Below are 22,901 nucleotides of genomic sequence, written 5' to 3' on the forward strand. Positions count from 1 at the left end.
TATCAAGGGTCTCAGGGTAAACATTTGATCCGTCGTTGATCGACCCTCACGAAAATTGTCTGATATTCGTCGACGAAGGACTCTTCAAGCGGTCTCAATCTGTTGAATGAAATATAGGACATAATTGGTAGGCCGTATTCTTTATTATTTATTCACTTGTCATAAGACGAGTTTGTAGCATCCCATTTAATTCCACCATTTGATTGTACCTTGACAGATACGTTTTTCGACCTCAACAGTAAGGTCGTCTTCAGTATCTCGCACTTGACTCGACTTATTTATTGTTGTTGCATCAACAGGCTACAATGATTATTTAAAAAAAAAGTGTACATAAAAAGATGTTGTCAAGAGATAATACAAAGTAGGTATAAAACATTTGTTTATGTCTACGAAGCACGATGAAAATCTTCGGCGTAACATGCTCCGTGTGACGTGGAAATCGAAGACTCTGTTGAAGACACGCTGTAGGCCACAAATAGCGCCATGCGTGCCATAATTTGTAGGACGAAAGGGCAGCCTCAACATATGGCTGTTACGGAGCATACCTGGCTTGACGTTCAGGTGTATTTGTTTCAACATAACTCCACAGTCGATTCGTACCTGCCGGGTATCGGCGATTATCCTAGGCTTTGTCGACATCTCTCCTTGAGCAAAGTAGCTCCAAGTGATCAGAATTAGGGGGGTTATTTCTTGGTACTTGGCGCACTCCTGTCTGTGCTCTTTCTTAAAGAGAGGGCAAATGATGCCGTCCAACCAGCTAGCAGGCAATTCCTCGTCTTATCATATGTTCGACACAATAGGGAAAGCGTAGCTTATTAGGGAAAGCACCTGCCTAGCGTACTGGGGTCGAGGAAAGCTCACCGAAGGGGCGGTTACCCTCCAATATCTTTTCCGAACTAAATCTATCACATGTTGTGCATATGCATAATCGAGTTTCAGACATAGAAATCGATTTCAGGCTGACTTGACAAATATTTGTCATTATGACAAACAGTGTACTGCGGGCTAAAGTCTAGAAGTGTTGATTCCATCAGGCAGCCACTTCGGTCTTATCTGTCAGCAAATTCCCTTCTTGGTAATTGCACGTGACAGGATATGGCGATTTCTTTCTCCACACGCCATTGGCAGTCTCATAAAACCTCCGCATATCGTTGTGCAACATTCTTTCCTGCGCCTAACTAATCACTTGTTTTTCATACTCTTTTTACTTCCTGTGGTGGGTTCGTTTTTCGGCTGCTCTTGCTTCCTTGTACCGATCTCTAATGAACCGGGTAAACGATAACGGCTCCTGACAACGTTCTTCTCGTCTGTCAATCTCTGACACTCCACATCGAACCAACCCGTCCTGGGTCGCCTCTCTGCAGTGCCTATCACTTCTCGTGCTGTTGTGCTCACCGCTCCATGAGTCGACTCCCATAGATCGTGGATGTTGTCGTCGCTAACTTCTTCTTCTTCATTGGCGTCACATCCCCCACTGGGACATTGGCGCCTCGCAGCTTAGTGTTCATTAAGCACTTCCACAGTTCTTAACTGCGAGGTTTCTAAGCCAAGTTACCATTTCCAGGCCTGGTAGCGATGAATGCCATTCAAAATAGTGACTTAGTGACCAACGACGAATAAAAAAGTGACAAAATAGTGACTTTCAGTTGCAGAAAAGTGAATTTTGTATGAAGTTTATAACCAGATAGTGAGCTACACGTGGCATTAGCATTGTTACGGTGTAATCCGTAGACTAAAAAGTATGTTGTGAAACTCATGTTTATCCTTATCGTTATCTAGAATGTTGTCAGAAACCAAGAAAAAACAAACATAAAAAGCATGATGATTACTACTATGCTACGCCTATCTTCACGGTAACCAGGATAATGATGGAACTTAGCAAGAGGCCAGCGACTAAGCGACACCCTCATAAGTACCACGGAATACCATTGAATATTGGGGAAGGTATTCGTTGATTCAGCCACACGACAAAACGTTTAACCCGGCGTCGCGGAGACAGGTAGGGAGTTACAAGATTTTAATTTCATCAACGATTTGAAGCAAGTTCTACAGCATGGTGGTAATAATGTTTAATATGAGTTGACATTTTCCGTCAAACTGCCGAACAATGGTAAAAAATCATCTAATTGATCCCTAGCCAGAGAATTGTTGAAAACTAACAAAGCTTATGAATCGTTAGTAGTTAGAAAAACTTAAAGAAATTAAAATGACGAATAATTTAAAAAAAAATACGATTTTTTCAGGAACAGGTAGATTTTTCCATGCTCCATGCACGGCCCATACCAGAATGCTGATTCGCCGACGTGAATATGCCAGCTAAAAGTCGTTTTGCCTCATGAGTTTTCCGGCAACCAAATATCACCACTTTTTTGAAATGTAAATATTTATTTAAATAAAAAGAGTTTAGATTTCCTTCCTGACGATTTAACTCAAGAAGGGGTTGACCGATTTGCGAGATGTTTCCCTAATCGATTCGTCTTGGGATCTGAAAGGGTTGTATGTACAAAAAGTTGCAACCAAGCAACTTTTTTTCTCCACGACCTTTTGCACTTGGCCCGCAACTCGATTTTACAAAACCTGTTTTGTACGCATGGTCAAAACACTATCTAGAATTACTTCGGACAACAATCATAACCAATTTCAAAGTACTTTCCGTCATCGACACCCTACTATCGCTCATTATTTTCCCTGACATGAAGAAACTTCGCTCGACATCAACGTTGTTGTCAGAGCAAGACCATAGTTGACCTGAATCGAAAGTAACCTGACGATTTTCACAATACGGGAATTATAAAGCATTCGATGATTTCATACAAAATGGTTATGCTTGAGGGAGGATCAAAGTATTGATTTCCAGCGATTGAATTGAGGACATTTTTAACATCCCAGCCTTGAATAACCTAAATTTTTAATTAATGATTGTTTTTTGTATGCATGTTTATTGAAAAGGCACGTTTGATAAAATATAGTTGTAAAATATAATTTGAAATCATTATAAAGCTACTCCTTCTAATTATTTCCAACAAAAACGTTCAGTAAACATGCATACAAAAAACAATCATAATTTGAGATGCCAAAAATGTCCTCAATCTGATCGCTAGAACTCGAGATTGTGATCCTCAAACATGATCATTTTGTATGAAAATCAGCGAATGCTTTATAATAATTTCCGGTGGTGTACACTTGGCGCTTTTTTGGAGCATATTACTTCAAATTTATACATACAAATCTGGTATTACATTCGATTCGGTTGATAATAAAAATAGATGCATACAAATGATTCTTATTTTAATTTTTTTTCAACAGGCGGTGCAAAAATAGTGACTTTAGTGACTTTTGGATGCAAATAGTGACTTTTTAGTGACTAGACTCAAAATAGTGACCAAGTCACTAAAAAGTGACTCGCTACCAGGCCTGCATTTCTGCATTCGTATATCGTGAGGATAACACGATGATACTTTTATGTCCAGGGAAGTCGAGACCAAACCGAAAATTGCCTAGAGCGGCACCGTGAATCGAACCCAGCCACCCTCAGCATGGTCTAGCTTTGTAGCCGCGCATATTACCGCATGGCTAAGGAGGACTCTAACGTTTGCTAACGTTGATTATATTTATGCGTTCGGTGAGCTACTGGCGGCATCACAAGACATCAAAATCGTGCAATTTACAGGCTGGGCTCTAATCCTGAGTTCAATCAAGACTTCACGAAGAGCGGACACGAGGACCGCACAGCAGCTGTCGCAGAATAACGCCGATAGCAGCAGTCCCAGCGGAAAGAGAATAATTGATTGGCCGTCGCCGACAGCAGCACTCAGCAGGAAAAAAAATCATTGGGTGGCTGTCACCGACAATCAGCAGTAAAAATGGCATCGGCTGCGGTCCCATCAGTGCCCGGGGCCGAAAATTTATTCTACATGGTGTCGTTTTAGCAGTGAAAATTTTACGAAAATTTCGTAACGAACGAGCATAGTTTAGTGACTTTCTCTGATATTTCCAATAAACTTTTTTTCAATTTACATCGAGTAACGTTTATTACGATAATTTATTAATCAATGATCCTGTATAGCAAAATAAAATAAAATAATAGGGAGATGTAATCATAATAATGATAATAATTATAGGCATAAACTGACGGGCAAAACACTTTAATTGCTAGTAGAAACAACGGACCATATTCCTTTTGAAGGTTTTACAGCTTTTTACTACAAGACTTCAAAAAAAGAGACCAACATTTTATGTCAGCTATGGCCGAGGCGTGCTGCAGTTTAGCGTGTTGCCCAGTTTCCGCACTTTTAGCTCAGGAATTATTGATTCGAAATATATAGTTAGAATGTTTTATTTGTATAATAATTAATGTCATCACAATTTAGTTTTTCATAAGCAGCATTCAATTTGTGGAAACAAAAAAAAAACGGCGGAATTCGGGTCTCAACTGCGCTGAAATACGGCACGTTTAACTTTTGCGATGGTTTATTTGGTAGGTTGAAACCATGGATGTTTTCATAGAAGTCCTTCTTGACTAAACTATTTTATAAATTTAAATTCGAAATTTGGCCAAAGAGAGAAATATCAAAAAACGAATGCGCCTTGTTTTCACACGTGGTAAACAATATATTAAATCAGACGAACCAAAGTTTCTGGGGTTAACCAATATATAAAAACGTTGTAACGAGTAATCACACATTTCAGAGGATTTGTGGCTTGTGGAAGAGTTCAAACTTTCCTAACAATCTCAATCTGGTTTTGTATATTATTCTACTCGTTTGTAGCAGCAGTGTATTGTTTTGTAGTTAGAAAAAGCTGTACGAGCAATAGTGTGTTTTGCATTTAACGATAACTCCCATAATCTACCACTTAGAATTTAAGAAAATGACGTCATCACGTCAAGTTACGTTAGGATGTCCTTGCTCTGTTTTATTTTGTTGGCTGCTTGTTGGATAGTGTATGATTGAATTTATGAACACGATAGTACGAAAACAAAAGATCTGTGTAGTTTGACTCCTGCTTCGCCAACAAACAATATACTATCTATGCAACTACAACTACAATCCGATGTTTTATCACCATTTCGTTTGCGATACCTCTCTTGAGGATTGAATTTAAATTGTGGCATGACAATATTTAATGACTGTGTTTCTACTTCCATCACTCCTCAAAGCCTATTCAGACAATTAGCTCTATCACTTAATAATGAATGATGAAGGTCGTAGTCTGAATAGGCTTTTACTTTTATTTTCCTTTATTGGCATGAGAAAAATATCTATGTGCTCAATTTGATGTCCTGTTTATCCGCTGCTTTGAATTTTGTGTTGTAAGCGCATGCGAGTTTATGTAGTTTTAGACTTTAGTAGATAACAGAAAAGATGTACTTTCGTATTTATATGTGTGTGTGTGCAGTATGAAGCATTTCATATAAGTACTCTCCGGGTTGAATTCATGTTTTTAATTCACAACTAGTCTGTGACGGCCTTCCCTGTTGTTCCATCCCATTTATAATGTACCATGCTATGTCGAATCCGACTAATCTTCTCTAATGCATTCTTTGTTTCTCCGTTACAATAACTAGCAACATTTTAAAATTCAACTATTAGTAGGCATCAATAGGGTGCTGATGTATTTCTATTACTGTTTGGTTGTTTTAGTACGAGAAAAATATAATCGTTGCGCAACACATCTCAAGCGCAAAGGATTTTTAAAATGTATGTCTTACTCATACATAACTTGCTGTTATGCATATTCAAGAATGTTTTTGATCATTTAGTAATTTTGATGGTTCAACGATTTAACACAATTACTGCTCTTTGATTTCATAGCAATACGCATATTAATAACAAACAAAAACATAATTGTAGTGTAAATTGTTTTGTTCTGTATGGTGGACTGCTAAAGCGATGCTTTTTTTTACAATTCTGCTCAACAGTTCGTTGTTTGAATTCTACTTGTTACGTAGTTAAAGCGCTTATACTAAATCATATTTTTTTAAATAATTTTGTTCAAGCAACTGGTGTTTCTCAAATTCATCCGAAAAAACTGTTATGCAAAGTTGTAAGTAAAACATCGGTCTATACAACACATTTTTTGAATTCAGCTTCTTAAATGACTCATTGCCAAATTACCCAAATTACTAAAGGATCAAACCCAAATTCCTAAATGATCGAAACCATTCTTGTCTATATTAATGCTGTCCAATGAGCAGCTCGAAGTTATTCCCATCCCTCTCATGTCCGTTTGATGACAAAAAAAGAACGAGCAGGACGGGAACAACTTTGAGCTACTTCGAGCTACTCATTGGACAGCACTATTATATACCATTCATTCGAACGTCGCTTAAAAAAGAGCATATTTTTACCCGATTTTCAATCCCACAAAGGGGAGTTCAAATGAAACATTTGGTTTGCTGCAAACATTACCGATTTTTCAACAAATTTTGAACGTATAGTTGTAGCGTGGACAAGAAACGGCTGTAAGGATGTTGAGGAAATTCTGAATAATCGAAAAGACAAACACACATAATACATGGACCATTTAACGAACGAATTCATCGTCCTCGTCCCGAGTGTTATGTCTGTTCTTCTGTGCCTCCGAATTAAGAGCTTGCTCCTGTCTCATCGCTTTTATTTTTTGCGGTTGTGTGTTTAAGGCCATCCGGTAACTTGAACCTAGCAATTTACGGCGCAAAGAATTATAATGAAAACTCAATTTCAACCCTGTTTTAATTAATCAGATGTATTAATAAAAAATTCACTTCAAAGGGACTAGTCCTGTGCAAATAGTAGGATAAATCCTATAAAAGAAAACAGTCCACTTTTATATGTAGTACGAGGTCTCACCCAAATAACAAGCATTAACCAAATCTATTCTTCTCTGTCGTACGCAATCGACCTCCTGAATTCCACACTTCAATTAAGGGCCCATACCTAACAGATCACTCCTTAATCTTTTTCTATATTACATTCCACTCCTATCGATGCAAGTTCTATGAAGGTAGCGATTTCTAAATCGTTCGTATGTGTTATCATATGTTATGTTGGTTGACTATTCGTAAATAATAGGATGCTAAAAATGATAAATCAGTAACAATTGGAGCATTCTGCTTACATCCCGATCAATCTTGTTGATTAATTTTCGGAATCTAACTTCCTACCTGCGAGCATGTTGGCCGCACTGGAGATGATTCATCTCGTCTTTATCTAGTATCAGCATGTTTATTTAATAATATTAGATGTGTATTCACCTCCTACTTAACCGCATTCGGGAGGCATATCTAGTCCTTACACATTGAGGTATCCATTGGACTGGCCGGCTGTACGAAGGACGAGTTTCCACTGAAGGAAATGTTGCTGCTAGTGTTATGCGTCGACGACGAAGAGATGCTACTATTGAGGGAACTCATGCCTCCTCCACCTCCTGCAGTACCGGCACCAGCGGACATCGATGGGAAGTGAACGCCGCTCCCAGACCCTGGCTGACAAGACGCCGGTCCGGCGCTGGCGTGATGAAGCATATTCGGTGCCGACGTGTTCAAACCGATGGGAATCGCGGGCTTGATGAATCGTTCACTGGTACGACGGCTTACAAGCTGACCACATGTGTGACAACGGGTCAATCCCCCGGGGCTGATGGGCCGATTACTGCTGCTGCTACCCGCCGCAGCGAACGCGGACACATTTTCGTTGAACAAGCGTTCCTCCTCGAACTCGAGGGAAGATTCTGACTCGGAAAGATGACGAGAGAGAGCTTCGCGGCGTTCCACCTCTTGCTGTAGCTTTCTCTGCAATCGCTTATTCTCGTCGCGAATACACTTCTCCTCTTGAGCAAAGTGCTGAGATTTCTCCTGGCTTTCCTTCGCCGCTGCTGCCAGATTGGTGCGCAACTGATCAACCTCCGATCGTAGATTTTGAATGTGAGCCGTAAGCTGCGAAGCAGTGTCGTTACCATTTTCGATGCGGTGGTTAATTTCTCTGTAAAAGTCAAGACAATTGATTTAATGAAATGTTGATACAGAAAAAAAATGTCTAGTTCATAATCAAATTCAAAACTACAATGCGCACAGGCGTCGACTTTTGCCTGAAAATGGCCTAAAATGCTCGTTGAATCAATAAAACCTTTACCTAATTGAAACAATAAAACGTGTTGTAGATTCAATCGATTTAAAAAGGAACAGTGTAATTTACTGATTCATGAAATGAATTATTTAACTCAAGCATAGTTTTTCATAACGAACTATGTAACAAAAGTAAGTAAAACAAGGTTTTAAATAAATCATGACAATTACACGCCAGGTATTTAGGAGTACGTCGTGATGCAGATTAAGCTTGATTTAGCACTCAGTTTCATAACTCTACAAGAAAACTACTTACTTCGGACTAGTCGGATCGGACACCGGTTGGTCCAGTTTGATCTGTAGCGAGCGCTTCTCGGCTTCCAGTTTGTCCATTCGCTTCCAAAGCTTGTTGACAAGTGCTTCTTGCTCCTGCTCGAGCGTGTTCTCCAGCTCCACCATTTCGCGGCGCAACTGTTCCAGATGATTTTGCTTAGCCGATGTTTCGGCCTCGAGTTTTTCGATCTTTCGCATCAGTTTGTTCACTAGACATTCTTGCTCCTGCTCCAGGGTAAGCTCCAGTTTACATTTCTCTTGCCGCAGCTGATCCAGTTTGCGCGACAAATCATTGGTTAGACATTCCTCTTCGCGCTCGTAATGATGTGCCAGGGTTTCCTTTTCTTTTTTGAGGGCTTGGATTTTCTTTAGCAGCGTGTTCGAAATGTATTCCTCCTCTTGTTCGGCTTTCGCTTGCTAAACAAATATGTTTTGATTTTAGACCACATGATTCTATTTTAAGAAAATATGTTTTAGTTACAAGATAAAGTTTGTCGCTGTCGTCGCTGTCAAGAACATCTTTTGCCGGCGATGATAGGGGAGCTAAATGTCAAAGAAGGAAAATCCATACGATTTGACACCTTGGTACCCAACATGTTCCGGACAGCATAACAAAGGGAACCGAAGCGACAATATTTATCTAGTAACTAAAATATCTTTTATATTAAGTAAATAAAATACTCACAATAATAACTGATGCCTGTCGTAATGCTCGATTTTCTTCTTGAATTACCTTTACCCTGATTTTGTAGGTATCCAGTTCAACCTTCAGTACTCTGAAACAAAGGTAGGATTCAGAAATCACAAGAGAAGATGCATTTAGTAAATCGTAAAATAACTTACTTATTCTGTTGAGTTAAACTTTCGATGCGTTTCTGTAGCTGTTCCCGCGACACTGGGCTCGGAGGGAGCATTGCTCCGCCATCGAGGGAACTTTCCGATTCACAGGGGCTGTCCATAGTTGTTGGAACTGAAAAATACACGATAGAATAATATAGTTTTAAACGTTTAGCGGGCTATAGGAAAAAATAATTTGAGATTTATTTCTTATAGAAAAGGCTTACAAAATCCTTGACAAGTACTCAGAAATTATTTATAATAAGCCACAGGCGGTGAAAGTTATTTCATGGAAATCATTATTGTTTGCGAAAATAAAAAGATCAACTGAAACTTTCAAAAAAATTTGGGTGCAAAATCGGATCAACACTGTACGACCCCCATGCAGGGTTGTAACGGAGATCCTTTTCCGCACCAAATCCGCGCCGAACCCCCAGAACTAAATTCTAAGTAAATGCACGTGAAATATAAATTTTTGTTACCATAATATTAGGTACTGATGTTAAATATGATTTAAAACTGCCACTTTACACATGTTTGAACCTGTGCGCCGATTGAACATTTATCGGCGGCGTCACGCCGTTGGGAATCGGTGGTGGCGTGAGTTTATTCCAAGCAATAGAAATTTTTCGAAATTCTTCCACATATTTTTCCGTAAATTCCTCCAGAAATTTCTCCGAAAGTTCCTTAAGAAATTTCGCCAGGAGTTCCTCCAGGAGTACCTCCGAGAGAACCTCCGGCGATTATTCCGAAAGTTCCTCCAGGAGTGCCTCCGGAAGTTCCACCACGAGTTCCACCAGAAGTTCCTCCAGGAATCCCACCGAAAGTTCCTCCAGGAATTTTTCCAAGAATTCCTCCGGAAGATCCTACAGGAGTTCCTTCAGAAGTTCTTCCACGAGTTTCTCCAGGAAATTTGTCGCAAGTTCCTCCAGGAAATCCATCCAATAATTCCGCTGGAAGTTCCTCTAGGAATTCCACCGGAAGCTCCTTCAGGAATTCCTCCGGAAGCTCATCCAGGAATTCCACCGGAAGTTCCTCTGGGAATTCCTACGGAAGTTCCTCCGCAAATTTCTACGGAAGTTCCTCCGAGAATTACTACGGAGGTTCCTCCGGGAATTTCTACGGAAGTTCCTCCGAGAATTCCTACGAAGGTTCCTCCAGAAATTCATCCGGAAGTTCCTCCAGGGATTCTTCCGAAAGTTCCTCCAGAAATTCTTCCGAAATTTCCTCCAGGAATTCCTCCGAAAGTTCCTCCAGGAATTCTTCAGAAAGTTCCTCCAGGAATTCTTCCGAAAGTTCCTCCAGGAATTCCTCTGGAAGTTCCACCAGGAATTGCTCCGAAAGATCCTCCAGGAATTGCTCCGGAAATACCTCCAGGAATTCCTTCGGAAGTTTTTCTAGGAATTCCTCCGGAGGATCCTCCAGGAATTGCTCCGGAAGTACCTCCAGGCAGTGGCGTTTCCCTAACCTCAATCTACCTGTGCACTGGACTTAAATTTAAGGAATTGGTGTGCGGAAATGCATAGAATAACTAGATTTTGATTAGTTTAAACGACTCTGATAATTTTATTTTCCATTTGGGCTGACAAAATATCAAAATTTTCATTTTTTGGGCCAGTGCACAGGTAAAAAGTGAGGTTACGCGACGCCACTGCCTCCAGGAATTCCTTCGGAAGTTTTTCTAGGAATTTCTCCGGAAGTTCCTCCAGGAATTCCTCCAAGGATTCCCACGAAAGTTCCTCAAAGAATTTTTTTGAAAGTTCCTTCAGGAATTTCTCCGAGAGTTCTTCCTGAAATTCGTTCGAACTTCTTCCGAAAGTTCCTCCAAGAATTCTCGCCTAACTTTTCAAAAGGACCTAAGTAACATTTTTTTCATGAATTAATTTGAGTATTGCAATCAAAAGCTTTTATGTTGTTCTGTTGATTGCGCTATTCAAATTAATTCATGAAAAAAATGTTACTTAGGACCTTTTGAAAAGTTAAGCGAGAATTCCCCAAGAAGCTCCTTCAGGATTTCTTCCGGTAGTTCCTTAAAAAAAATCAGTGTTTCCTCCGGAAGTGCCTATATGAATGCTTCATGATGTTGGCTCAGGAAATCCCCGAGAAGTCCTGTTACTTCAAAAAATAATTACTCATAGAATTTCTCCTGAAATTCACTCTGGAGGTCCTCTAAGTTCCTCTAAGAACACTCCATAAATTACTTCGCAAACTCTTCAGAAGTTACCACGAGGAATTGAGAAATTCACATGGAATTTCACTAAACCCACCTCCTGGAAATTCTTCCGGAAAATTGTCCAGGAATTCTTGAAGAACTTCTTATGAAAATTAAATTGCGAAATCTAGATCTAGATTCTTACGCACATTGCTCTGGGAATTCTTCCAGAAATTCCTTCCTCAACATTCCTCCAAGGATTTTCCCGAAAAGTCATTTACAAATAAATTATTCTGGAAATAAGGAAGTAAGTTCTCTGTAAATTTGTTTAGAAATTAAGAAAAATTTTCCAAGAACTCCTTCACAAATTCCTCCAAGAATCTCCCCGGCAATTCCCACGGAAACTTCTTCAGAATTTCTCCAAGATTTCGCCCAGAAAACCTTACAGGATGTTTCCGGGAAATTCCCTTGAGAACTCCTGCGAAATATCATATGGAAAATACTACGAAATTTCTCCCGCTTTTTCTTCAGACTTCTTTAGCAATTCAAAAATTCTCTTAAAAAAAACCTACAAAAATATCCGCGTAAATTCCTTTAAGAACTCTTGCAGAAGTATTTATTTATTTATTATCAGACTAAGGCCGGAGTGGCCTGTGCTTCACATAAAAGACTTCTCCATTCAGCTCGGTCCATGGCTGCACTTCGCCAACCACGCAGTCTGCGGAGGGTCCGCAAATCGTCCTCCGCCTGATCGATCCACCTTGCCCGCTGTGCACCTCGCCTTCTCCATTTTGTAACTCGGTTGCTCAGGGATTAAGGGGATTAGGAAATCTACAGGGTCGTATAATCAGGATAGCTTAATCTCTCACTTTCTCATACTAATTTAAGGACACTTGGGATAACAGGAACTAGACGTTATTCACACAGATATTGCACATAGAAATCAACTACCTTCACAAGGACTTCAACTAATACCGATTCGACGGATCTCCGGACAGCGAGGCCTGATGACTCCTTTTCGAGTCCGAAACAAAGCGGAAAAACGAAGAAGCGGTGGAATTATTATTACCCAGGGCTGCGCTCTAAATGAATGGGCTACCACTGAGGATTTTTACATTTTTACAATTTATTATTGACGTCACTTATATGGGGTACTTGCGTGATCCGGATCATTTGTTGTGGTTTCGTGGTGTCCATTCTTGGGTAGTGTTTGGTCGCCTCCGGGCGAAAGCTACCGTTCTGGCCAGTCAATTATGACGAAGATGGCGGAATCATACTACCGGTAACGCTGGTAGTGGTGGCGTGGCCAGTCAATGTTGACGCAGATGGCGGAAGTGTACCACCGGATAACGATGTTCGTGGTGGGTTTTGGCCAGTCAATGGTGACGGAGATGGCGGAATCCGACCACCGGGATGGGGATGGTAATGGTGCTGTTGCCAGTCGACGAGGACTACGATGGCGGAATTGAGCTACCGGGATGACGGTTGGTAGCTGTGTTTTGCCAGTCACTGGTGACAAAGATGGCGGAATTGTCAATGACGGCGTTCGATCGGCGAGGTACGCGATGGTATCCGGGAAATCGGCCTCCGGACACTTCTGTTGAAAATAGAAGAAAGGTCGGAAGAAAAAGGTCCACTTTCCGGACCTAAACACACGAATTAATACCCCGTGACGTCACTAACTAAAGCCTCTTACAATTTGCCACTTTCAGTACAAATAATTACCTTTCTCTTGTTTGTTTGTCTTCAAATTATTTGTTGTTTGTCACTTAGTTTAAGGACAGTAACTTTTGCGTTTTTAGCTATTGGAATTAACACATTAGTTTTAGAAATACTTAACTTTTAGCAAATAACTAACCGTACTAATTTTTGTATTATGCATGTTTACTAAAACTTTTCTATTCCTTCCATTCTACTAGCAATAGCTTTAAGACCTAACACAAAAAGAGAACAAACTAGATTTTAGATATTTCACACAAAAGGCTACATAATTTACCTTCACAATACTAAACTACACAGCCGCGCACTTCTACTCTGTTCAGAGATCACGATCGAAAAGAGTGATAGAATCACCTTACCGCGCTTTTATAATAAAAATGCCCACCTGTGAAATGCAGTTAATGCATCATAAATTGCATTATTTTTTTGTGTCTACAATTTGACCACACACCCTATTTTTAAGTACTCCATCTGTTGGCGAACAATTGACGAACCCAAGAGATAAAAAGAAGAAGACATGCGATGGTGAGAAACGACAAAATCGTTCATGCCGAAGTATACGGCGGCGATTTTAAAATGCTCGTATAAAATTCTAAAGGTATTCTAATTAAAAACTAATGAATGTAAAGTGCGAGAAAAATGAAAAGCTAGATTTAGAACTCATTATTCAAAAAAAAATTTTTTTTTCGTGTGATGCACCTAAAATATAGATTTCCATTTTTCTCGCACTTTACATTGATTAGTTTTTAATTAGAATTGGTTTTTAATTTTATACGGACATTTTAAAATCGCCGCAGTATACATCGCCATGAACGATTTTGTTGTTTCTCACCATCGCATGTCTTCTTCTTTTTATCACTTGGATTTGTCAATAAAGGGCTGGGTGATATTTTGCCCTGTCAGTTCAAACTGTTATACAACGAATCTGTCACCCAAACAGTGCGAGGCGTGAGAGTTGGACAGTGCTTTTATACTCACCAAGCCATATGGGTGCAGCTGCTGTTCCATTATGGTGTTAGTGGTTGTGTTTTTCTGTAAAGGGCGTATTATTATGGATATATGGGAATGTTTAAGGAGCAAATATGTTTTTCAAATATACTTGTGGAGGAGCTACAAGTTGAACTTGTAACCAACGGTTACAATTTTCACCGGATTACTGTCCGACATTCTGGCTACGTGCCCGGCCAACCGCAGTCTTACGATTTTCGCGGTGTGAACGATGGATGGTTCTCCCAACAGCTGATGTAACTCGTGGTTCATTCGCCTCCTCCACGTACCGTCCGCCATCTGCACCTCACCATAGATGGTACGCTACACATTCCTTTCAAAAACTCCCAGTGCGCGTTGGTCCTTCACGAGCATCGTCCAGGTCTCGTGTCCGTAGAGAACTACCGGTCTTATAAGCGTTTTGTAGATAGTCAATTTGGTACGGCGGCGAACTCTATTCGATCGGAGCGTCTTGCGGAGTCTAAAGTACGTACGATTTCCAGCCACTATGCGCCTGAATTTCTCTGCTGGTATCGTTATCGGCGGTCACCAGTGAGCCCAAGTACACGAATTCTTCAACCACCTCGATTTCGTCACCACCGATAGAAACTCGTGGTGGGTGGCTTACATTGATCTCTCTTGAGCCTCTTCCTATCATGTACTTCGTCTTCGACGTGTTGATGACTATTCCAATCCGTTTAGCTTCGCTTTTCAGTCTGATGCAGGCTTCCTCCATCCTCTCAGTTACGTGCCATGATATCAATGTCGTCGGCGAAACCAAATAACTGGACAGACTTCGTAAAAATCGTACCACTCGTGTGAATCCCTGCCCTTCGTATTACTCCCTCCAAAGCGATGTTGAATAGCAGACACGAAAGACCATCACCTTGCCGTAACCCTCTACGCGTTTCGAAGGGACTCGAGAATGCCCCTGAAACTCGAACTACGCACATCACCCAATCCATCGTCGCCTTGATCAATCGCATCAGTTTATCTGGAAATCCGTTTTCGTGCATTAGCTGCCATAGCTGGTCCCGATCGATTGTATCATATGCGGCTTTGAAGTCGATAAATAGATGATGAAGAGATGCAGAAGTATCTCCATATGATTTCCTGGAAATTTCTCTGGAAAATTCCTCGATGAACTGCTCTGGGAAATTCCTCTTTCATGTAGAATTCATTACGGATTTTTTTGGGAATACCCGAAGGAATGCATAAAAGATGTTGATGACCAATGTATGACGTATTTCTCAAAGAATGTTGCAAATGAATTCCTGGTTTGAAACTCATAAGAATTTTTTATGAAAATTCTTGGATGAATTTCGTGTGGATTTCCCGATGGACTTATAGAAGGAATTTTCGAAAGAGTTTCTGTAGAAATTCTAGAAGTAAATGTATTAGTTCAAAAAGAATTTCAAAAAACAAATTGTCGAGTTTCCAAACAATTTTTAAATGAAATTCTGAAACATTTTCAAACCGAAATTTTCTAGTACAGTCAACTTTCACTCGTTGGGCTAAGCTCGTAGCCCATTTAGTGAAAGACTTCCGTTAGCTGGGCTGAGATTCCATCTGCCAAATCAGCGAATGCAACAGAAATTCAGAACTGCCAACTGCGAAAAAGAAAAAAAAATCCAACTTTTTGTACCATGTGCGCCTTCAATCTGACAATCAATACACTTTCACTTGGTCTCCTTGAAATGTGTTCGCTTTCGTATCACGTAACTTCCAGTAACTGCCCTCCATAGTCCATGCATGCTCTGTACTGGGTGCTCCAACTAAAACCAATAAATCCAGCGCTATTCCTGAGCACCGCATGGTATTGTTTTGTAGCCGCGCATCATACCACACGGCTAATGTGCCTGCCAGACTAAACGCGACGAACGATGACGCGACTCATGTAAAAGAAAAGCGTTTACTCTGGCTTAACCCTTAGGAAGGGCTTCCACACACGGACGGTCGTGAACGCCAGAATCGTCTATGAAACCTATCAAGGCACTTAGTTTCACTTAAGGCAGCATCAACGTAGACTTTTGAGCATTTGATCTTCGAACCATCGATTTCTTCGAACGAAAGAAGAAAACAAACACTTCTCCCAAATGACGATTATTGACCACAAAATCCGACTTTTTACACAATCCACATTGTATAATGTCAAAACAAACACTTTACCATATGTTTGGGCTTAGTGAAAAGTGAAAAGTCGCGTTAGGAAGGCCGATTCTCAAAAACAAGGGTGATGTACACTGGACTAGCCGCCTCATTGCTCTCATGAACGCAACTCTAAGTTAATTAACTCGGTTGTCAACAGCAGATTGCAGGATTGGGGAGTAACGAAATCGGACCATTGTTGTACATCTCAATCAAACAGCATACTTCCGATAACAAAAAGAATGCTTTGAAATGCTTGTTTGCTAAGCCATCCAAAACTCCAATGGAGGCCAAATTGCTTTTGTAAACTAGAGCTTTTTACATTGCTGATGGGCTAATTTGAGCTCACTCACACAATAGAACACCACTGGTGGAAACAGCGGATCCTTTTCTTCCATTAAATGGCGGACTCAAAATACATTCTTGCATAATTCGAGAACTAATAGAGCAAATGGAACCACATTTGGCATTTGAAGGTTTTTAAAGACAAGAAAAGCTTCTATGATGGTGCCAGACCTCTCTCTGCTCCAGAAAGGGGGCCTCCATACAAATGAAACACACATTTCTGCCTAACTCGAGAAAATGGAACCAATCTTGGCATGTAGAAATGAAAAGAAGTTTTGTGGTTTGCTCTGCGATTACATTTACTCCTCCAGAATACTTTATCTTGCTTTATCCAAATAAAATCGAGTCGCAGAGCAAGCGTCAAAACTTAAATTGTGAAAACAAAAACTTACAATTAATTTTGGGCGAGCCAATTTCGACAGGTCAGCTAGTTTAAATATAATAAAGAATTGATGAAAGATGACAAATTGCAAAACAAAGAAGGATGGTTGGGTCAAACATTTTTAATTAAAAATTAGACAACTGCTGAACTGACTTGCACACTACCTAACAAGGTAGGATATCCAATAATGGTTTGAACTAGTGAAAAGCGTATCATGGTGTTGAGAAAAATATTGCGATACTGGCAACAGTGAAGGAGTAGAAATCGGTAGAAAAGTGATGAGTGTTGGGAAGATTGTCCTTCGGAAAAATACGGAGAATACTATGATGTAAGAAATATTTTGTAGTCAGTCGAAAATGTCATCTCATTGGTAAGAAATGAAACTGAAATAGTATGAATGACATATTTAGGTATACTAGAAGTGATAGAGTTTATTTAAACTTTCGTACATATTGTATAAGTCAATACCATATTTTCAAAACGCCTTATCTGCTTTCGAAAACAAAGATTCGAACGTCGATTTGTCGAATCTAATAGCACTCTCATGCAAACCACCACCATCAACACGTAGGTGAAGGCTTCGTTTGAACATTTCACTAAATAATGCCATGTCCATGATAGCAAGGTTCTGATTTTTTATGAAAACCACGGTATTAGACGATGCGCGGAATGAAGGAGGTCTCGGTATTGAAGAAGTAAAATTGAGCGATTTAAACATGTCCTGAATATACTCCCTACCAGCGGAAAATTTCAAAAGCTCGTAAAAGACACATTTCATGACAAAGGAGTGAGATCAATATATCAAAAGATAGACATTTTTATATGTAATCGATTGATATCATCGTACAATTACGAAACAGTTTTTAATAGTTAAAATAGTAGGAGTTACTAATCTAATGCGAGAAGATGAATAGTAAAACAAATTTGCTTTTCTATAGGTTTCCTCAGCGTTTTATGCATGTAGTTAGTATTATATTATTTATATTTAAGAGCTGCTGCCAGTAGTTCAAACCATAGTACGAATCAAAGTGATGTAATTATTAAGTTTTTTCAATGAAACTAAGCATACATATGTGAATCCAGGATGTATTTAGAAATATAAAGAACTAAGCTTCCATATAAACTAGAGTTCGCAGTTGTAACATGTCTCTATAATAAAATAAATCAAGCATAATTTTTCATAACGACGTATGTAACAATTATGAGGATTCGAGAAATCCTTTGCAGAAAGTTAGCAAAACTTTTTCCAAAACTGTTTTAAAACTAAATCTTTTTTCAATACTTTTTTCCGCTGGCATGCATCATTACATGACACGTAATAAGTGTGCTTCACATCATAGCTCAGTTCATTCAAATTCACTGTGAAAAACGATAAAATTATACATACACCGGTATGCTGCACAGACGTCGTTGTACATTGGTCGCTTTTCCGTAGTGCACGAATGGCGCAACTGCAGTTTTGTTTTGTTTTGCTTTTTTTGTTACATAGGTCGCTTTTAGTTTCCATACGTTAAAGCGATGTATGTAACAGTGAGACTTCAAAAATAGAAATTTTTACATACATCGATTCGTAAGATTGAAATAAATAATTTTAAGATCTAAAATCAGTAAAATCGATGCGTATTATATAAAGCCGCGTGTGATTGTCATGTTGTATTAAAAACCTCGTTTTGTTTACTTTTGTTACATACGTCCTTATGAAAAATTATGCTTGAAATGGTCTTTGTTTTGATGGCTCATCTGATACCTGCCATTTGGTTCAAACCATGATTGGATACCTTACATATTTTGTCAAAAAATGTAGATTTCCAAAAAAAATCAATGGTTATCAATCTCTCACATATTTCCCGAGTTTTCTAATAAAGTCAGTAGGGTCTCCGAGACTTCTATAAAAAGTTAGATTTTGGAGTGGAATGACAGCCTTTCGGTACAACTTTGTTGTACCAAAAAGACAAAAAATAATAAACAAACCTGTAGCTATTTTCAATAAAAGGAAGTCGTCAACAAAATCTCTATTGCGATTCACGCCCTTATTCCCACATAAGCTTGGATATTCTATTTATTGAAAAAATAATACAAACAATAAAAACGCAGTCTGTTTCGAGAGGATTTCAAACATCCTTCCTACGAATGGAGAATGGGATGATAGCCAGGGGGAGCTATGAAAAAATACCCCCCAAGATTCCAAGGCAAACAAAAAAAATCGGGGCGGAGTGCCTTCTCATTTGCGAGGAACGCACATTGAAAAGGTGGCAGAGTACTTACTTCTTTTCCCTTCTGTTCGTTTTACTATCCTCCTTTCTTTTTTTTTCTTCGGCACGGCAATTTCGTTGCGCTCGGCCTTTTCTGCTCCCTCACTCTCCGATGAGCAATAGGAACTTTTTCACTTTCGATTTTTCACACTATTTATCCCCTGCTTCCGCACCAAATATACACTATTATCTTCCCAGAGGGGAAGTGAACGGGCTTTCGCAGCAGTTTACACGGAAAAGATGGATTTCACGGGGAATTTTCACGATAATGTCACTACCATCCGGAACCACTTTTTCGGGCGATGCAAATGCGAAAATACGACGACCACGAAACGAAAACGACTGCATGCAGCGAAAAGCGAAGTGGAAACTGCTAGAAAAAAGATGGATGACTTGTGGAGGCGTTACTGCGAGCTGCTCGAAAAGGTCCCATAATGTTCAGTCACACTGTGCCACCAAAGTACTCTTTAATGGGTAAAAAAGTGCCCATTATGAAGTTAAATAGTTCAACTCATTAAAAGAGTAAACACCATTTACTCATTAATGAGTAAACGCCTTATATGTCAGTTTCGGGGGTAATTTTTACTCATGATTCGAAGAACTTTTTTTTTCAAAAAGGGGTAAATTTTACTCTTTATTATTCTTAAAATTCATATTGTTATTGTATTGTTATTCTCAAAAGCAGAAGAACATATTCATAATTCATATTCGAGCATTATCCTTTTTTCAACACATTTATTTAAAGCAGAATCAGAATACATACTTTACATATTTATTTGATATTCGTTGATGCATAAATGCTAAACTTAAAACAAAAATTTCGTCTAGGTGCTTGCTTTTTTAGTTTCATTTGCCACTGTTGATACGGCATACCACTGTTACGGGTTCAACTTCCAACCGATCTGTCCCTCTATTCGGTCCAAATGACTCGGAAGCAATTTAACGCCATTGCGCCGGCCAGAAGCAGGTCATTCAAATCGCTGCGGATTCCATTCAGTTAGCGACTATCGCATGATGTGCTCTGCCCATTCTCGTGTGCCAAGATGGGAAAATGCTTGCGAAGGTATGGGGCATCACTGCTTTCGCCACAGTCCAGATTGTTCAGCACTTGTTGCTCATGTTCCGGACGCAAGCGATTAGAGTGACAGGTCATCAATGAAGGATAGAGAAGGTTCCGTACTCCGATCGGAAATCCTATCACAGAGCATTGTCCCGAATTAAGCTATCAAGCCACGTCCAACCGAGGGGCTGTCAACTCACGTATTTACGATTCATTTGCCTGAATTGAAAAGGCGTATTGAGGAATTATTTTGAATTTACGTATTTTTTGGCGTATTGAAGTATTTTTGTATTATAGTGTATTAAATTCATCATTAATTGTATTTTCCGCGAATTTTTACTATATGACATGTATTATTCGCGTATTATTGATGGTATTTTTCCATTTCATGTTTATATCTGTCAAATTATCAAATTGTTTTCAAAACAAAGGCGTGATCATTTTGGGTCTCCTTGCGAACAAAAAAAATACTAATTCAGGGGAAGGCGAGTGCGATTTCGGTCCAGCCTATAGGATGTTTTCGGTGCGCAACATTCCAGACTCCCTGGGCATGCCGTATCTATTATTGTACTTGCCGCACACCGACGGTGCTTGCCATACAAGATACATATTCATGCAAAGGTGGGCATAAAAGCTTTCAATTAATAGCTGAGGAAATGCTATATAAGAATACTAAATTGCCAAAGTAATCCCAAGCATTACATTATCGCAAAATCAATCACAAATCAGCATGCAGATTACATTAGATCGCTTTTATCTATGTGAAGATCTCGGTGAAGATATATTCATTTATTTATCTGCTATCAGACAACGATATAGCAATGCATTACTGATGCTCGACATGTCAAAGTAATGAACCATTATTCCGGTAATAAAAGTGCCTTTTTAACTTCAAGTCAACTTTAAGGGCTTTATTATTTAAAAGTACCCAAGTAACACCAAGCATTACAATATTGCACATATATCAATCACAAATCGGCATGCTAAATGCTAATTGCATTAGATCAGTTTTAACGATGCGAAGTTGCATTTATTCATCAACTGTCAGACAACAATACTCTAAATTAGCATTACAAATGCAGCGATGCATTACTGATGCTTTATTTCAACATGTCAAAGTAATGAGCCATTAATTCGATCTTATAATTGCCCTTTTCCACTTTAAGTCAACTTTTAGGGCTGTGTTTCTTACAAGCATATATAGCTTCATGGTTACTTGGGTATATATTTTGCTTCATGGTTATTTGCAGGGTAGGCATAGCATCTATGTACCAAATCCCTCCAATCGGTCCAATAATTGAAAGATTATTGCAATTGGTCATACCGCATACCGGTGTTTCAGCCGCATATTTTTGGGAGTGTTTTCATCAGACATTCGGTACCGTAGCATGGTCTATCGCAATACCGTTCAATCATTGGATCGACGGTCTCAAAGAACGTTATTCGCCGTGTTACACAGAATATATTGAAAGGAGCATCGCAAAAGATTATTACCATCTCAAGCATATCCTTTTTATTCAGCTGATTTGCTTATTCCGCCAGCACTGTATGGAGTGGCGTAATAATTAGTGCCCGCAGGCGGCATGAATCCGTTTAACGTTTTCCCGTGTAGTGGACTCTGTGAATAAACAAAAATGGAGGAACAAAATAAATTTACTTTCCGTTTTATTTAATAAAAATATTAACTTACTTGCATCCTTTTGTTTTTTAGCTCACCAACGACTTAAAAAAATTCCGGCGATCAACCTTGCGATCAACGTCGTCAGCAAGAAAACATATCCTCTACCATAACACTGAAAATAAAAAATCTTTTTATGCGGTCGGTGTGAATAACTACCCAAATTATATCAGGTATGATTTTTTCCGGCATATTATTTTCATTTCCCATTCTAGTAATCATTACTATAACATGTATAATTTGCCACAATTGTGTATGATTATGTCGGAAAATATATTTATCATTCGATTGTATATGTATCGTACAAATAATGATGATTACAAGGGGAATGGAAAGCTTATGATACTGATCATTTAGCGTACGATTTATTTCTATGCGCTGCCAAACGGCTTAAACTCACCACCGGTAATCTTGCTCTAAAGTGTCAAGTAATGATACTGCGCTGCCAAACGGCTTCAACTCACCACCGGTAATCTTGCTCTAACAAAACAGTAAAATCACAACGAAAAATAAAATTGCCATGGGACTTAAATACACTTATCTAGTGCTTAGAGCACTTAGTCAGTGCTCTGCTTATAAGTCCCTACGGATACGCAACGGAAGAAGGTCGATCAGCTGGCAACGGTCCTCGTAACTAGTGAGGCAAAATGGATCTCTCCATGGTAGTTTGAGCAATGCAAAACGAACAAAACGGCGTTGTATTGATTCGATGCGCTCCGATCCGATTTAAAACTATAGTTAGAGGCTAAAAAAATATGGGTTCTTTAGGAAAATTGACCTTAAATAAGCCAAAGAATCGACCTCGGAATCGACTGAGACAATAAAACGAGATACAATTTTTGAAGGAAAAAGTCTATTAATTCGTAAACTGAATAGGCTGGACCTGGGAGAGAGCCGCTTTTCTGCTCTCAAGCGAGTAGAGGGATATTTTAAAGTCACACCTAAGCCAATTTATTTATTTTTA

At 39.3% G+C, this 22,901-nt stretch overlaps 1 protein-coding gene across 1 annotated transcript; it reads right to left on the bottom strand.

Annotated features, from left to right (window-relative positions):
• Positions 1-6,705: 6,705 nt before the first annotated feature.
• LOC134211541 (coiled-coil domain-containing protein 6) lies at positions 6,706-19,545 on the bottom strand. Its single transcript, XM_062688481.1, has 5 exons — positions 19,213-19,545; positions 9,221-9,347; positions 9,063-9,153; positions 8,361-8,794; positions 6,706-7,961 (listed from the first exon to the last, which is right to left on the bottom strand). The coding sequence occupies exons 2-5, from the start codon at positions 9,334-9,336 to the stop codon at positions 7,265-7,267; spliced, it is 1,338 nt and encodes a 445-aa protein (XP_062544465.1). The 5' UTR covers positions 9,337-9,347; positions 19,213-19,545; the 3' UTR covers positions 6,706-7,264.
• Between the last annotated feature and the right edge of the window lie 3,356 nt (positions 19,546-22,901).

The sequence above is a fragment of the Armigeres subalbatus genome, chromosome 2, assembly GCF_024139115.2.
Source record: "Armigeres subalbatus isolate Guangzhou_Male chromosome 2, GZ_Asu_2, whole genome shotgun sequence".
Taxonomy (NCBI): domain Eukaryota; kingdom Metazoa; phylum Arthropoda; class Insecta; order Diptera; family Culicidae; genus Armigeres; species Armigeres subalbatus.

Excerpts from the sequence above, each read along its gene's own strand:
- LOC134211541 (XM_062688481.1), bottom strand. The coding sequence starts at position 9,336 with ATGGACAGCCCCTGTGAATCGGAAAGTTCCCTCGATGGCGGAGCAATG. Across the intron at positions 9,154-9,220 it reads AGTTTAACTCAACAGAATAA|AGTACTGAAGGTTGAACTGG; the intron begins GTAAGTTATTTT and ends CCTTTGTTTCAG. Across the intron at positions 8,795-9,062 it reads GACAGGCATCAGTTATTATT|CAAGCGAAAGCCGAACAAGA; the intron begins GTGAGTATTTTA and ends ATATTTGTTTAG.